The following is a 16833-nucleotide window of genomic DNA, read 5'->3' on the forward strand; positions in this document are numbered from 1 at the left end:
GCAGGAGTCATTCAGTGCTAGAGTATTTGCTTAGCTATGTGCCAAGCCCTGGATTCCAAGTCACATGCCAAAAGAGCAAAGACATTGAGTACAGCTGGCCCTGGGTGCATTTGTTCTGAAACTAAGGGAAGGCCCAGTCTTCTTGCCTTTTGCAGAATGAATCATGCTACCCACCCCCACCCTGTTCTCAGAATTAGCAGATTTGCAGCTGTAATTCCAAATACAAACAGAATTGCTGTCACCAATAGCAGGGATGGGACAGAAACTTCTTGGCAGGGACTGTAAGAGTTCCACACCTGTATACTTCTTCTAATTCCTGTCTCTGTCAGCAAAGTATTGAGTCTCTTTTGCTCCAGACAAACAACCAATCAAGTAACTACTGCTTCTCAAGGAGAGACAGACCCATGTACCGACCCTAGACCTCTTAAATTTGTCCCCTCCTTGGCAGTGGTAGCACACACCTTCAGTCTCAGGCTTCTGGAGGCACAGACAGGCAGATCTCCATAAGTTTAAGGCTAGCCTGGTCTACATAGTGTGTTGCAGGACAGTCAGGGCTGTATAGAAAGATCCTGTCTCAAAAAACAAAAACAAACACCAACCAACAAAACAAACTTGCCCCCGACGGTGCACTGTGTTTTAGCCCAAGAATGATGAGCTCTCGGGTGAGGCTTGTCTTGAAAATAGCTGTGTTCTGCAGTTGGTCATTTAACTCTCTGACTGGCCTGTCCCACTTTTGAGAGGGTAGGTGAGAAGCAGGCCCTCCTGGTAAAGTCTGAGTTGTGCACACTGCCTTGTATCTCTTAGCCACTAAAGTGAAGAGCTACATTTTCACTGTCTGAGATGCTGACATGCCCCATGTGTGGTAATTGTCCATTGTGAGCAGTCCAGAAGTCCCATGGTTCCCTTAGTCATTCATAGATACCTTAGAGCTTTTTTGTTGTTTTCAACATTAATATGCTGGCAGATGCAAAAAGTGATTTTTCTTGTCGGTGACAGAGCCTGAACTGAGGCCCAGCACCTTCAAAGAAGCTCCCAGGGTCTCCATTTCTCTTCTAAGTATTATCTGTACGTTTGAGACCAGATCATGCTAAGTTGCAAAGGCTGACCTAGAACTCAGCTATTTCACAGCACAAGATGGCCTTGAACTCCCTGTGAGATTTAAGGGATACCCCATTATCCTCAATTATGGTCTAAAACTTTTCATTCTCCATTACCCTCCCAAGTAGTCGGCATGACTGGTATGAGCAATCAGGCCCCGAGGGCAAAGTTGTAACTGACAAGGCATCTCACGCTTTTATAACCACATGTCAGGCCACACCACTGCCATTAGACGGTTACTGTTTTTGTCCAACTATTGCATACAGAGACTTTAATGTAGCATACAACTGACATTCCAAGGTCTCAGTGGACTAAGGGTGCAGGAGAGGTCACACTTACAACTCTAGGAGCTCTAAATGAAGCATCCAGGGTCTGCTCAACTGCACCTGGCACACCAAGTGTCCCCCATGGGTTACCTTAATGAACCTCCCAGGCTGGCTGTTTTGAGAGTAGCCTGCCTTGAAGCACACAGCCACTCTATTAGTCCTTCCTCAGAGCCTCAGAAACATTGCAGCCACACAGTGCTTTGTGTTGGGGGCGGGGATCAGGAGCTCCAGATGCCTCCCAACCCCCTGAGTGTTCTCAGCACAGGAGCTACCTTCTGCCCTCTATTCTGCCTTCAGTATGAATATTTAAAAGGCAGGGGCTGCATCAAAGCATAGAGTATAGTGGCCGGATGCTACCAGGAATAGGTACTAGTAACAAAGTCATTGTTCTAAAATTCTTAACAAGAAGAGAGCCTTGTGGTTGTCCATGGTTACAAGGTAGGGACAACTTGAAAGCAGGTAGGTGTCTTCCAGTGGAGTAAAAAAGTTTCATTACTCAATGCCTATTAACTTTGAGTCACTGCATTTCTCAATTAAACCCATGTATTTATCAAACACATGGATGTCTTGTTCACAGGTGTTGAAGTAGGAGGCTCTGCCTCTATAGATGAAGATACTGCAAACAGCCAGAGATATAATCATGTCTGGTGGCACTGACTGCTTGCTTTGTTTCTTCCACTGGTCATCTCCAGCTGCTCACAACATACCCGTGTAAGCAACTCTAACCTGTTCTCAGTCTTGCCAGGGTCATCATTAACACTGTAAAGAGGCGGGGCTTATGTGAAATACAACAATAGCCTGGCCACGCAAATTTAGGCATTGGGATTTCTTGATTCTTCCAGACTGGAATTTTTCTGAAACAGATTGTGCAATCCTCAGGGGAGAGCCAGTTCCTGAGAATGTCCTCTGAGCTCCATATGACACACACGCACCCACACTCATGCACACATGCATACACATACACAACAAGAATAAACAAACTGAAGTTAAATATAACTAAGTATAAATCAGGAGTAAATTGGAAAATTAATGAAGTAGAAAGCATCCAAACAAGACTTTACTTAACTATATAGCTGATTCAGAGTATGGGGCTGGAAAAGTGGCTTGCTAGGTAAGAGCACCTATAGAGAACCAGGGTTTGAGTCCAGGCACCCACATGGTGGCTCACAATTATCAGTAACCTCAGTCCTCTGGGGTCCAAGGGCACCAGGATCGGTCATGACACACAAACATATATGCAGGCAAAACATTCAAACACTTAAACAAACAAATGAAATCTCAGAAACTAAAATTGCCATACACACACACACACACACACACACACACACACACACACACACACACACCAATACCCTGCTGTGAGAAGCCAAAATGATGTGACATCATGGCAAAGGCTATGTCATTTTTCCTGGGTTAGCGTCAGAGCGGGCTCCAGTCGGGTCAGAACGGTTCCAATTCCACTTGAACTGAATCCTGAAGGCAATTCTCACAGCCAAGGCTCTGCTGTTGCCCTCTCCAGCCAAAACATTCCTCTTGTTTTCTTCAACCAGTGAATAAGTTCCTGTTTGTATGAATTTCCTGTTTACATTCACTAGCTGTTCAACATCCAGCTATGGATAAATTGCTGACTCATGGTGAAACAAGAGAAAAATCAGCAAGGATGAAATCTCTACAGCCAAGTTTAAATTGCTAACTCATGGTGAGACAAGGGAAAAAGTAACAGGGAAGAAATGTGTCCACCCTTTTTAAAGGATATGGATAAGCAAACTGTGATACCTGTGACCATGGAATAGTCATCTTGAGAAAACAGATATGAAACACCAAACCACTGGGGCAGAGGTCCCGTAAGTGTACATGGTTATGCTATGCAGTAGAAGTCAGGAAAGGCTTAAAATATTTGAATTGTAATTATGCATACTTGTGTGGATACGCATACAAGAGTGAAGATGCCCCAGGGGACCAGAAGTGCATCTTATATCCTCTAGAACTGGAGTTCCAGGTGGTGGTTATGAGTCATGTAATGTGGGTGTAGGACAATGCTCTCCTCTGAGCCACCTCTCCAGCAGGGAACATACTGGAAATGAAGAAGACCGGAAACAGAAGCCTCTGCAATGCACATCTGTAATGCCAATGCTCAGATGGTAGAGTCAAACCTGTCACGAATTCAAAGTCATCCTCAGCTACTTAGTGATAGATTATCTCCCTTGAAGAAATATAAACCAATTCAAGCTGGTTTTATAGACAGATAGAGTCATCTTTACAATAAAAATAAAGTTTATTGTAGGCAGCTCTCAGGCAGGTTCACTGATCTCACAGGAGGAGGCTAGGGAAGTGTCCATGTGGAGATTGGGAGACAGAAAAGCAGGAGGCTGAGAGAAAAAGCACTCACAGAGATGGTTGGGGGTTGGGGAGAGAACCAAAAATATCTGGGTTGTATAGTGAAGAGCCTAGGCCCTGGGCTGGAAAGTTGTGTTCATGGTAGAGGGCTAGGTATGCCAGCCAAGCCCTTTAACAGGTAGGGACTCAGAACTCAGGGAGAGCCTGCAGGCCAGCTCTGCCCTTAGCTGCTTGTACCTGGGTCTGAAAACTACACGTAGCAAGTTTGATGCACAAGAAAGGAAAGAAAAGAAGAAAGGGGGAAGGAAAAAGGCAGAGGAAAGCTAAGGAGCAATCCATTAGACAACACTACCAGTCGTGCTCCGGGATACATCCGGCCTGTGGAACCCAGCACCGCACAGGGCTCCTTCTGTGGGCGTCAGATGCAGTTCTGTTCGTTCTGAGGCTGACCTTTGCTTGCTAGAAGTGAATCAAGCTACCCGCAGTGTTATCTAGAAGTCTAGATATTGGGTCAGGTAACAAGTTGAGTGTAAAAGAGTTGTAGATAGCCTAGGGAACTCTGGCTTTTGACCCACCATATCCCCTCAAACACAGTGTCGCTCATGAGCTGATGTGAGAGACAGTGCAGCATCTTTAGATGAATAAATGTAACTCCTTTAATTTATTTTGGTGTTGATACTTGTGGTTCAGTTTTCATCCCCTTTAGATATGGACTAAAATCAGTATATTTAGGATTTTCTCCACGGGTCAGTGGATTTCAATGGTGTAGGAGAGCACTTAAAAAAAAGTCATGGTTTAAGTTCTTGGACGTGACATCTCCCTGAAGTGTGTCGTCCTATGAACTAATTTATTGAGTCCTCAGTTATAACCAGCCTTCCTAAACTGTCTGTCTCACCACCAAATCCTGAATACTAATCAGTGTCCCCCTCATTTAGCTCTTCCAGACATTTCAACTCCTCTCTGTGCTGTGTTGGAGAATCACGGAAAGTGCCTCAGACACACACTTCGCTACCTTCCATGGTCGCTGGGCATCTGTGGGGTCAGGGCTTCCATCCTGGGCTTGATGTTTCTGTCCTAGGCTCACCTTGGGTATGATCTGGGACTTCTTTAATCAGCTGGGTTTTCCAGTCACACCCCAATGTTATTGCTGATAATTACTTCTAAATTGGAAATTTGATGATTTTTATCTTCTTACAACTCCTGCAAAACCTATTGTTTACTCTGAGCTTTCTGTTTTTTCTTTATAGAGGGCTCGTATTAGTTTTATAATATCAATAAAGTAAAAGTTAAGAACATTTATACATGATTCTTGAAGAATTATAAACATAGAGATAAGAATGTATCATTCTGTAAATGACAGAAATATCCATTTAGAAAATATACCAATTTGGACCTATACCTTCCTTGATAAACTGAAATAAACTTTCTTTGAGTCTATACTCCGACTTCTAAAGATATATCCCCAGGACACAGGGCCCAATGCTTCACTGCAATGAAATACCTTAACATATTATCAATCTATAATAATAACCAGCTGGAAATCAGGTAAATAGTTAAGAATAGTGGAAATGGCAAAATAAATGGTGATAAAATAGAAAACAATATTAAGATGTTTGGCATAAAGGCAATTTTAAAATGACTCATTGTAAATGTGTAGAAAAGCTTGCCTTGTGGTGTCAGCTTTGACAATGTGTGCAGTGTGTAACATCTGCCATGGGACAGGGACAGCCTAGGAAACTGCCTGTCTTTTTTTCCCTATTTTGTCTTTAGTGTAATAGAATAGAATCACAGAAGTCTGATATTTTTAAATGTTAGTACAAAAAACAATGTAAAAGCTCATTATAATTATACAGTCAGACAGCTCAGCAAATTTCATATTCAGAGAGAGAGGAAAAATGTTATCAAAGAAAGAACCCCATATTTGTGGTTAACATGGGAAATTTATTTGTTTTTTTTTGTTTGTTTGTTTGTTTGTTTTTGTCTTTTTTAAAATAGTCTTCCAGCAATTAGATGAATAAGACTTAAAAAAAAGAAACAAACAAAAAGAGGGTTAAAGAAACAGACACTTCCAGAACACTAGATCTTTGCTCAAAATCTCTCTCCTCTCCTCCTCTTCCTCTCTTCTCTCCCTCCCTCCCTCTCCCTCCTCCATGCCTCCTTCTCTCTCTCCACCTGTCTCTACCTGCCTCCTTTCTCTCTTTCCCGTCTCTCTCCTTCACTCCGTCCCTCTCTCCCCCTTCTCTCTCCTTCACTCAGTCTCTCTCTCCCCCTTCTCTCTCCTTCACTTTGTCCCTCCCTCCCTCTCTCCCTCCCTCTGTCTCTAGCCCTCCCTTTCTCTTTTTCTCTCCTCCTCTTTTTTAACATGCCCAACTGTCTTTTAATTTCAGACTAGCGTTTCCCCGCCACTGATCTTTTGTGACCAACAGGGTTGTCTGAAAATGATGCATGTAGCCCCCTCTGAAGACTTTTACTTCCTTCAACCTCGTGGAATACTCAAGGCTTCACCTTTCTCCACACAATGCTGTAACCCAAACAAATCTAGCAATATAGTTTGAAGGATCTTTCACCCTGTTCCTAAGGCTCACACACTCTAAGTAGCTCTCCCAAAGTAACTCATAATCTGCATCAAGGACATTTCCCTCTGGTTTATGACTAATCTTCACTCCCACTCTTAAATCTTACAAAAGCCTGGGATGAACTTCCAGTTCAGGGAGGGTTGGGGGATGGGTGTGGCTACTTGCTTACTCTTTAACAGCTTGCCTCCTCATCCAGGACAGAGAGCCTCAATCTTTAACCAGGACACAGGCATCTGCTCTCAGACATCTGCAACCATGACCACCTTCGTGGAGCTCAGTACCAAAGCCAAGATGCCCATCGTGGGCCTGGGCACATGGAAGGTGAGTGCGCCATTTGGGACACCGGCTGCCTTCCAGCAGGGTCTTTGCTCTTCTTTCTATGGCATCTACTGGGGGTTAGGAACTCTAGAGCCAGAACCCAAGTTGTTTTTTACTTTTGTGCTGTTTCAGGCCTCAGACCTCCAACAGACTTTCCCCAGCCGGGATATTCCTCACAACTGTCAAGGTTTCAAACGCTCCGGAACTTGGCCGTTACCCTCTTAGCAAGTTTTTTTCTGAACTTATGACGCACTTAACATTTTACACGTTTTGCATGCTTCGATCTTTTTCTGGCTGAGTTTATTGAGACATATAAGGCCAAAAGCTCCAAATGAGCTGGGTCTGCTAGCTGCTGGTGGGAGAAAGACTGCAGCAGCTGACCAGGAAGCCTGGGGGCAAAGATGGAGGCTCAGACCCAGCCCAGGCTGCTAGCACCCGCACTTTACCAAGACACCACACCATTTTCTGAGCACCACATCAAGGAGGATTACAATGCTTGGGCTCAGATCCTGCCTGGCAGTGTGCTCCTCTGGCAGAATGCTCCGAGCCCACACTGCTGTCTGCTGTAGCAGATTTCCATGCTTCCGTTGAGACAAGTCTGACATTGTTCCCATGTCCTAACTCTGCCTCTTCCCTTGCGGATAACATGACAGCGGTCAGCTTGTCCCCAGGAGCTCTCTCTATTTGGTTTAAGAGACTGGGACTTACACTTGCGTGTAGGCTGCTTTGGAAATCATACTGTATTTGGGTTGGCCTCGAACTTGCAATCCTCCTGCCTCAGCCTCTAGAGGTGTGAGCCACCTCCAGGAGCTGTTTTTGGTGTCTGATCTGTCCTGACATTCTTGTCCTGTCTTCTGCTCATGGGACAGAGGTGGGGCCCCTCTTTGTTTCACCTATGGGTTAAAAATCTTACTTGAATCTTCTCCAAATTAGAATTTCAATTTCTACCAAGCCGATAAGCACAGACAGAAAGTTTGACAAGGGAGTTGTTCTCAAGATAAGAAGGTGGCATTAGCCAGGGAGAGTCTGTTCTTATCTGCAGGGACGATGCTTGGGAAGGCCCAGGTACTGCAGAATCATTGGAGGCCACTTCTTGTCCCAGGCAGATCATCTCTCTGGTGCTTTTCTATGTTTGATGCTTAACCAAGACCATTTCTAGATTTGGTGAAAGAAAAGGGTGTTTTTTGTTTTGTTCAACTGGTTTTTTTTGTTGATGAAAGGCTTTTTTGCATTTTGGGGACAACGATAAGCTCCAAGCTGGCCTCAAACTCACAATCGTCCTTTTTTCCAAATACCAGGATTACACACATAAGCAAGCCGCCATACCCAGTGGTTTGGCTTTCCAGTTTAAAGAAAACAAAAACAACAACAAAAATAAACAAACAAACAAAAAGACCAAAAAAAAACAACAACAACAACAACAAAAAAACGAGCTGATTATATTTTCATCTGTGAGCACAGCTGCTTAAGTGGATGTGTGGTCGAGTTTGGATTTACCACACAGCAGCCATTCTTCACATTCTTGTCACAATCTGGGATTCCTCTGGGTCACTGTAGAGTTGAATCTGGCTTTCAGCAACTTGCAGTGGGAGACATCTGTCACCCCAGAAAGCAGAGCTCCTTTAAGACCAGGTACATTAGATCGAAACTGACTTTTAGCTCTGATAGAACACAGGATGTATGAACATTACGGCTCACTTTTTCTTCTCCTTTCGAGGTTTGTTTTCTTTCCCTAATGTGCCCACCAACAACACAGTGGTTTGGTGAAACTGGTCTGTATGGAGCCTGTTGAGGAAGGTTTTGGTATAAGAGCATCCAATGGCCATTTTCGTTGCCTTTCAGTCTCCCCCGAACCAAGTCAAAGAAGCTGTGAAGGTGGCCATTGATGCTGGGTACCGCCATATTGACTGTGCCTATGCATATTGCAACGAGAATGAGGTGGGGGATGCCATCCAAGAGAAGATCAAAGAGAAGGCTGTGAGGCGGGAGGACCTCTTCATCGTCAGCAAGGTACAGTGGGCCACGTGTTGGGCATGACTTGAAGGCAGGTAGACTCTGGTGCATACCAGGAGCCCTCTCCAGCTCTGCCTAACCTCCATCCTTGCTTTTGCTATCTCTCTGTGTGTAAATATCCGTGCTCCAAGCCAGTATTGATGTGGTTCTGCTGCTGTCCTGTCCACCTATGTCAGTTTTCCCATAATAAGGATGGCTCCCTTGACTTTGATGCTGTGAGTGAGATCCTTCTGTTCATTCAGATGCTAGGGCTGCCCTTAAGGGTGGGTCTTGGGGTCGGAGAGATGGCTCAGAGGTTAAGAGTACTTACTGCTCTTGCAGAGGACAATAATTTGGTTCCTAGCACCAAGATCAGGTGCCTCACAAGTCCTGTAACCAAGTTCCAAAGAATCTGACACCCTCTAATGTCCTCTACAGGCTCCCACTCAGACAGTATACATGAATACACTGAAATAATAGATAGTTTTTTAAAGGATGGGCCCTGAGCCATACCACTCAGTACCATGTTCTTTGTGGTTATCTAGAAAGAATATGTTTTATTGTTGCATAGGAATATCTTTTTATTTCCATAAAGGTGAATTATAAAATGCTGTTAAAAAGGAAGGAGAGAGGGTTGTGTAATGAGGTGGCTATCACTAGCTGGCACACTCTACCCACTTAGAAACTGCATCTGTAGTGAGACACAGACTCTGTAGGGCATAGGCATTTAATTCCTTGTAATTCACCATTACATAGGGTCTTGTATCTTGGGGCTGTGGGATTATCCCACAAATAGCTTCAGAATACCAAGTGGTCTATGAAATCCATCACATGCTACAATTATGGAAAAATATATTGCCTTAACACTTAGGAAATGACCTGATCACCGAGCCTTCATAGCAGATCATGTATCAACCAGTTTGGTTAAATATAAAAGGTCTGTCCCGAGGCTAGATCAAAGTGTTCATCTCTGCGTAGGGTGGGCGAGTGGTGTGTGACTCTCTAAGTCCCAATGCCCCCACTGTCATATCTGCAGTTATGGCCCACCTGCTTTGGGAGAAAACAGCTAAAGGAAGCCTTTCAGAAGACCCTCACAGATCTGAAGCTGGACTATTTGGACCTCTATCTTATCCACTGGCCCCAGGGATTTCAGGTTTGAACTGCTCTCTGTGCTTCTCTGTAGCTGCTGACCTAGGGCTGTAATAACAAGAGTGTGACCCTGTCAACTTCCTGCTGATTCTGATTCCATGTCCAGTGATGACCTCTTAAGGGACAGCTTCAGATGATCTTGGGTATTATATTCCAGGGTCCAGCCCTCCTGTCAAAGCATGCTGACACTTCTGCCAATCAAAGCATGCCTAGGGAGTGGCTGAGCCAACTATGAAGATGCTGGGAATCAGATCCTTGCCCTGTGGTCTTGAAATTAAAATTACTCCAGGTATATGTGGATCCAGATAATGATGCATTATTTCCCAAGGTGATAGAAATTCCTGATCATGTCTATGATACAGAATAGCAGACTTAGAATCTAGTCTAACAGTTTCTGTAATTTAGGCTTTACCTAATAACCACAGTAGGTTGAAGCCCGATGCTTGCAAATATGTTCCCCAGCGCCTGACCAAGCACTAAGTAGATGTGGGCATTGGATATTTGACTGGCCTGGATCCTTGCTTCATAGACCCAGGTCAACCAATGGGCCTTTTGTTTTGTATCTACAGCCGGGAAAGGAGTTGTTCCCCAAAGACGATCAAGGCAATATCCTCACCAGTAAAACAACGTTCTTGGAAGCCTGGGAGGTAGGCTCCAGTTTTTGCTGTGCTATCAAGACTGTCACTATGGTGGGAACAGGCACACACACCTTGTGTGTAATTCTGTCTCTGTTTTCCTAACTCCTTCCTCACTGTGTTCAGATTTAAGGTTCATCTAGAATCATCTACTTTGTTTTCTTTGTATGTTTTGTTTGTTTTTTCCTTCTGGATACAGTGTCTCACTGTGTGCCCCTGGCTAGCCTGGAGCTCACAGAGATCCATGGGACTCCTTGGTGCTGAGATTAAAATCATCTGTTTTTGAGGTGACAATTAGGACCTCAACTGAGACAGGAAATATACTGTTCCTCGATTTGTGGTAAACATGCAGTAGTTTGAAATGAAGGGTGGGGACTTGGTCAGGGATGTTGCCTTGATTTGCACGTGTTAGCTGAGCAGCCAAGAGAAAATATTATTATTAATATTATTATTATGTTTGGGTTTTCAAGACAAGGTTTCTCTGCAGCCCTGGTGTCCTGGAACTTGGAACCCAGAGATCCACCTTCATTTGCACACCTGCTATGGCACATGTGCCTGCACACACACAGGGGCACATACTAGAACATGCACTTATGTCCTGTACACACTCACAGAATACATTCTGCTAGTATGTATCCTTGAGGCTGTGATAAGGATGAAGACAGCCATTTGTGGAGAGTTTCCCATATACAAATGGTGAAGCCAGCAGCCTTGAGAACTGGGAGGTGTCCATGTCATAGAACAGGGTGTGACAATGAATTTAGACTCAGATCTATTTGATCCAGAGTCCAGGTACCAGAACCTTTAGCACAGTGCTTGGCCAACAGTGAAATGTACGGAGACATCAGGAAATGAAAGTAACTACTTCTTAAAATACAGCCCTTCATTCTATCCGTTCTGTTCCATCAAAGAACCGAGATCAATACTTGATGTGCATTATAAATATTCAAAAGCTAAATACATCCTGGAAGCTTTTCTCTAACAATTCTTTGCCACTATATGTTATAAATGTCCACAGAGGAAAAGGGACATTTGCCATTGTCCTAAGCAATCTCTGATGAAGATTACAGCAATCTTCAGGGCTCCTCTGTCCGCCTTGAATTTGTGTTCTGTGTCCCTACTGTAAAATGAGTCACACTGGTTTTCCTGAGAGGAGGGAACTGATGTAATGACATTAAATGTGACTCTTTTGTGTCCAAGTTGTCAGGTTTATCTACCTGCATGTTGTTCTCGTTACTTTGAACTTTAGCTGGAGGTAGCAAGAGCATATAGACAACAGACATGCATGCCAGTGACAGACAACAGACATGTATGCCAATGACACAGGCAACAGACATGTATGTCAGTGACACAGACAACAGACATGTATGTTGTCAGTAACATAGTCAACATATATGTATGTCAGTGACATAGACAACAGACATGTCAGTGACACAGACAACAGACATGTATGCCAGTGACACAGACAATAGACATGTATGTCCTCAGTGACACAGGCAACAGACATGTATGTAGTCAGTGACATAGACAACACATATGTATGTCAGTGACACAGACAACAGACATGTATGTTTCTGACACAGAAAACTGACTACATGCCTGTGACACAAAAAACAGACATGTATGCCAGTGAAAGAAGGAAATAAGCAGAGCAGCCAAGGTGCTAGAATGGTCGGCAAGACTGGACCCAATAGCATTCCCTCCTGGGATGGAGGTACGAAAAGGGCTCACAAAGGTCATGAGGTAGACCGCCAGCAGCTCTGAGCAAGTCTGGAGCGAGCACACAAGTTCCCCCCTCTTGTCTGGATAAGTAGGAGGTCAGTGATTGCTGAGATGTTTTCTTTGGTGTTTAGCAGCCCCAAAGTTGACCCTGCAACACTGGGGAGTTCAGGAGCCTCAGGTCTCACCAGTGCTCAGCAGCCCTACCTACAATGTCCTTCCTCACTCACACTGGTGGCCCTGAACATTGTACACTGAAGTCACCAGGGGAATCTTGAATGTTCTCATTCCTGTGCTACACACCAGAGGATGTCCGTAAGAAGCTCGGGGACTGGGGCTGAATGCCAACCCAACACTTTTTATTTTCTTTTTCTCCCCCCTCTCCCTCCCTCCCTTCCTTCTTCCCTTCCTCCTTGCCTTTCTCTCTCCTCCCCTCTCCTTACACACACACACACACACACAGACACACAGATTTGGGGGAAAAAAATAAAGGGCAAAATTGAATGAACCCATATTATCAGGTTACCCAGATTTGGGCGAGGGTTAGTAGCATCTTCCCTTTATGAGCATATACTGTCTGGACTGATACTTCTTTCTTGTGTTGCAGCTCTCCTAAACTTGGAGGTTTGTGTATCCATCCCTCTAATCTCAGGAGTAAACCAAGTCGGCATCTGCATATCCTACAGCCATCTAAACAATGTTCCTCCCCATACAGGGCATGGAGGAACTGGTGGACCAGGGGCTGGTGAAAGCTCTGGGTGTCTCCAACTTCAACCACTTCCAGATCGAAAGGCTCCTGAACAAGCCTGGACTGAAACACAAGCCTGTGACCAACCAGGTCAGTTCCATTTGGTGCAGGGTCCTGCTCTGTGCCTGCTTCAACGCCAGGGGTTCAATACTGTCTGCAGTCTCATCTCTGAGCTCTTGTTCAGGATGCTCAGGGAGGTGGGAGGCAGGTCTCAGGTCTGTCAGTGGGTTGTTTGGCCTTTGTGTTGGTCCTTTGTTGTGACTGGAGTTCCTGCTGAGCCACTCAGGAAGGCTTCCTTCCCTAGTGAGGAAGATGTTTTCTCTTGCAGGTTGAGTGTCACCCTTACCTCACCCAGGAAAAACTGATCCAGTACTGTCACTCCAAGGGCATCACTGTCACAGCCTACAGTCCCCTGGGCTCCCCAGACCGACCTCAGTAAGGCTTGAGTCTGACTTTCTTTTATCATTTTTTAAATTATTGTTTAATAACTGGTTAGTCTTGGAATAAATCTTTTATGTACCTGAAAAAAAAAAGTCTCTATAGCAATATATCTGACACATTCAAATTTTATTGGGGGGGCGCTTTTTTGTCTTGAAAAAGGCAGGATGCCTTACTTCTTAACACGCTTCACTGTTTAATTCTAAGGTACTTTTTGCAAGTTTCTGAGGCTGTAAAGCCTACAGATGGGGTCACAAGAAAGGCAGAAAGAGTCCAGGAGGATCTCCTGCCTGTTTTTCAGGTTGAGAAACTGTGATGCTCAGCCTTGGTAGTGTCATGGAAGAAGATGTCATTGGCTCATAACAGCCCGGGAGATTTACTCACTCTAGCTGTCTTTCCATCTTTAGTGCCAAGCCAGACGACCCTTTGCTGTTAGAGGACCCTAGAATTAAAGAGATAGCCGCAAAGCACAAGAAAACCTCAGCCCAGGTAAAACAATGCATCTCCCCACCTTCAACCCTGCAATCCACTCTTAGTCTTGTTTTATCTTTTTATTGCTGTCTTTTCATCCCTTGGAGAGGGCTGACATGGGAAATATAAGTCTATTTGCAGCTCCAGGAAAAGCAGCTTTGATAGCAATAAAGTATCAAATGAGGACCACTTCTGTTCATTAGTTCTTGCCACGTGTTCACTCCTAACTGTCATGGTGTTGCTTTCAGGATCACTGGATCTGAAAGAATCAGCAGGACCTGCAAAGATAAATTTTGTCTAGCTTACTTTTCTGCTGTGATGAGACATCATGACCAAAGAAAGGCTTTTTGTTATTTATTTATTTATTTTAGCTTACAGTTAAGAGAGATGGGATTCCATCAGTATCATGGTGGGAACATGGTGGCAGGCAGAGGTGGCGCTGGAGCAGCCGCTAAGAACTCACACCTCAATCTACAGACAGGAAACTGAGAGCATACTGGGAATGACTTAAGTCTTGAAACCTTAAGCCTACTCCCAATGATGTGCCTTCTCCAACAAAGCTAACTCTCCTAAAGCTTTCTAAACAGTTCCACTAACTGGGGACCCCATTTCCAAACACATGCACTGTGAGGCCGTTGTCATTTAAACAGTCCTCTTAGTGAACACATGCCTTCCTCACTCTTTGTGCACAGGTTCTGATTCGGTTTCACATACAGAGGAACGTGGTGGTGATCCCCAAGTCTGTGACGCCAGCTCGCATACAGGAGAACATTCAGGTAAGGTTGTGACCAGTCGTCTGATGAGAATGTATGACGGGAAGACTCCCATTAGATTTTCCTCTCAGCTCATTCCTGGCTTATCCGATCATCTTGTAAACTCTCGTCCCAGGGAACTGGCCTCAACAGAGCTGAGATAAACCATCAGTTAGCCACAGATGGGCTGAGGGTGGGACCCAGAGAAGCTGTTAGCTCTGAGCTCAGGAGAACCTTATGCCACCGAGAAGACCCTCTCTTTCCCATGAGCAGTGAGATCAAGAGCCATAAATACCCTGCCCAAGTGCAGACTGCCCTGGCCTAAACAGCAACCTTCAGCTGGAAAACAGGCATGGACGCCACTTGAGGAAATGTATATCCTAATGAATCCCCGCGCCCCTCAGACTGAGATGTTGTGACTACAAGATCTTTCTTTTATGAAATACTGAATTCTATAAATAATTCAGTCTTGATCTAGAAATGTTTGTGTAAAGTGTGAGCCTATGTATGCAGGGAGGGTGACTGTAGCCTCAGGCACCGCCACTTTCCTTGCTAAGGCTGCTTTGCAACTCTGTCCTTCCAGGTCTTTGACTTCCAGTTGAGTGACCAGGAGATGGCCACCATCCTTAGCTTCAACAGAAACTGGAGAGCCTTCCTGCTGCCCGAGTAAGTGGGGTCGGTCTGTGAATGAGCTTCTGACTTTGTAGAGCATTAGCTGGAAGGGTTGCAAGACATCCAAGGTAACATTATCTTCAGATGCTGTTTTTTTGGAAATTGAGAAAAAGTAAACTTTGAGTCACAGGAAGTCATGACTTTTAGTTGCCCCTAATTCTCTGAAGTTTACCCATAGAGCCAGAGTTTTCGGGAACAATATGCTGTTCCCTTGCAGGAGGCCAGAGCGCTCAGCCACTCTGTCACTCACTAACTGGCTTATCTGTGATCTGCCATGCCTACCATGTTGTCTTAGTCAGGGTTCCTATTCCTGCACAAATCATCATGACCAAGAAGCAAGCTGGGGAGGAAAGGGTTCATTCAGCTTATACTCCCACGTGGCTGTTCATCGCCAAAGGAAGTCAGGACTGGAACCCAAGCAGGTCAGGAAGCAGGAGCTGATGCAGAGACCATTGAGGGATGTTACTTACTGGCCTGCTTCCCCTGGCTTGCTCAGCCTGCTTTCTTACAGAACCCAGGTCTACCAGCCCAGGGATGGCACCACCCACAATGGGCTGGGCCCTCCCCCCTTGATCACTAGTTGAGAAAATGCCTTACAGCTGGATCTCATGGAGGCATTTCCTCAACTGAGGCTCCTTAGTCTGTGATAACTCCAGCTCGTGTCAAGTTGACACAAAACCAGACAGTACAATTGTCACCTTGTCAACTTGACACACAAGCATACTTCCATTAAGCCTCAACTCTTACTTTCTTATTCATCCCCAAGAGATAAATAAACTCAAGAGTCCCACAGTTTTTACAAAGTCTTACATATTTCAATCCCTTTAAAATACTCAGTCTCTTTTAAAATTCAAAATTTTTTTTTTCAATTTAAAGTTTCTTAACGGTGGGCTCCACTTCTTCCTTCAATAGGGAAAAATATTAGGGCACACACAATCGAAAGCAAAATCAAACTCTAACCATCCAATGTCTGGGATCCACTCGCTAACATGAGCTGGATTCCTAGTTTCCCACAAACAGAACTCTCTCCAGTTCATGGACTCTTTTTCATTCATTGTTACCACATACACCTATGTTTGAGTATATACATATAATATTCCTAAGAGATCAAGGAGGGGCATATGGCAGGTTTTAAAGGGAAGAGAAGGAGTGATGCAATTATATTATAATCCCAACACATAAGAGAAATAACTAAAAATAAATAAGTAAGTAAAATGAATAAATCCAGGCCTGGTGGCACACACCTGAATCACAGTCCACTGGAGGCAGAGGCAGGAGGCTCGTAAGTTCAAAACTGCTTTACATAAGTTCAGAGGCAACCTGGGATACATGGGACCACGTCTTAAAAAGAAAACTAGCATAAGATGGCACTAATGTCTCTTCTGTGCTTGTGGCTGCAGGACAGTAAACATGGAAGAATTTCCCTATGACGCAGAATACTAAGGCTGACTCTCTCCTGCCTGACAGCGCGCTGTAGGCGAGGCTGTGTTTAATCCCACACTGAACCAGGAACAGACTATCGCAAGCAAGTGTGACTCGGAGAAGCAAATGGACATTTCCTTCACTCATTTGGTCTGACCAAATGTTTGTCAAAACCCAGGA

General features: G+C 44.6%; 1 protein-coding gene across 1 annotated transcript; it reads left to right on the plus strand.

The window, feature by feature from the left end:
- Positions 1-6522: 6522 nt before the first annotated feature.
- On the plus strand, positions 6523-16833 carry LOC308432715 (aldose reductase-related protein 2). The gene is made up of 10 exons (XM_080932493.1): positions 6523-6658; positions 8498-8665; positions 9684-9800; positions 10366-10443; positions 12866-12988; positions 13227-13333; positions 13744-13825; positions 14500-14583; positions 15143-15225; positions 16632-16833. Exons 1-10 carry the CDS (start codon positions 6593-6595, stop codon positions 16672-16674), a joined length of 951 nt encoding a protein of 316 aa, XP_080788619.1. The 5' UTR covers positions 6523-6592; the 3' UTR covers positions 16675-16833.

Source organism: Micromys minutus (assembly GCF_963924665.1).
Source record: "Micromys minutus genome assembly, chromosome: 18".
NCBI lineage: Eukaryota > Metazoa > Chordata > Mammalia > Rodentia > Muridae > Micromys > Micromys minutus.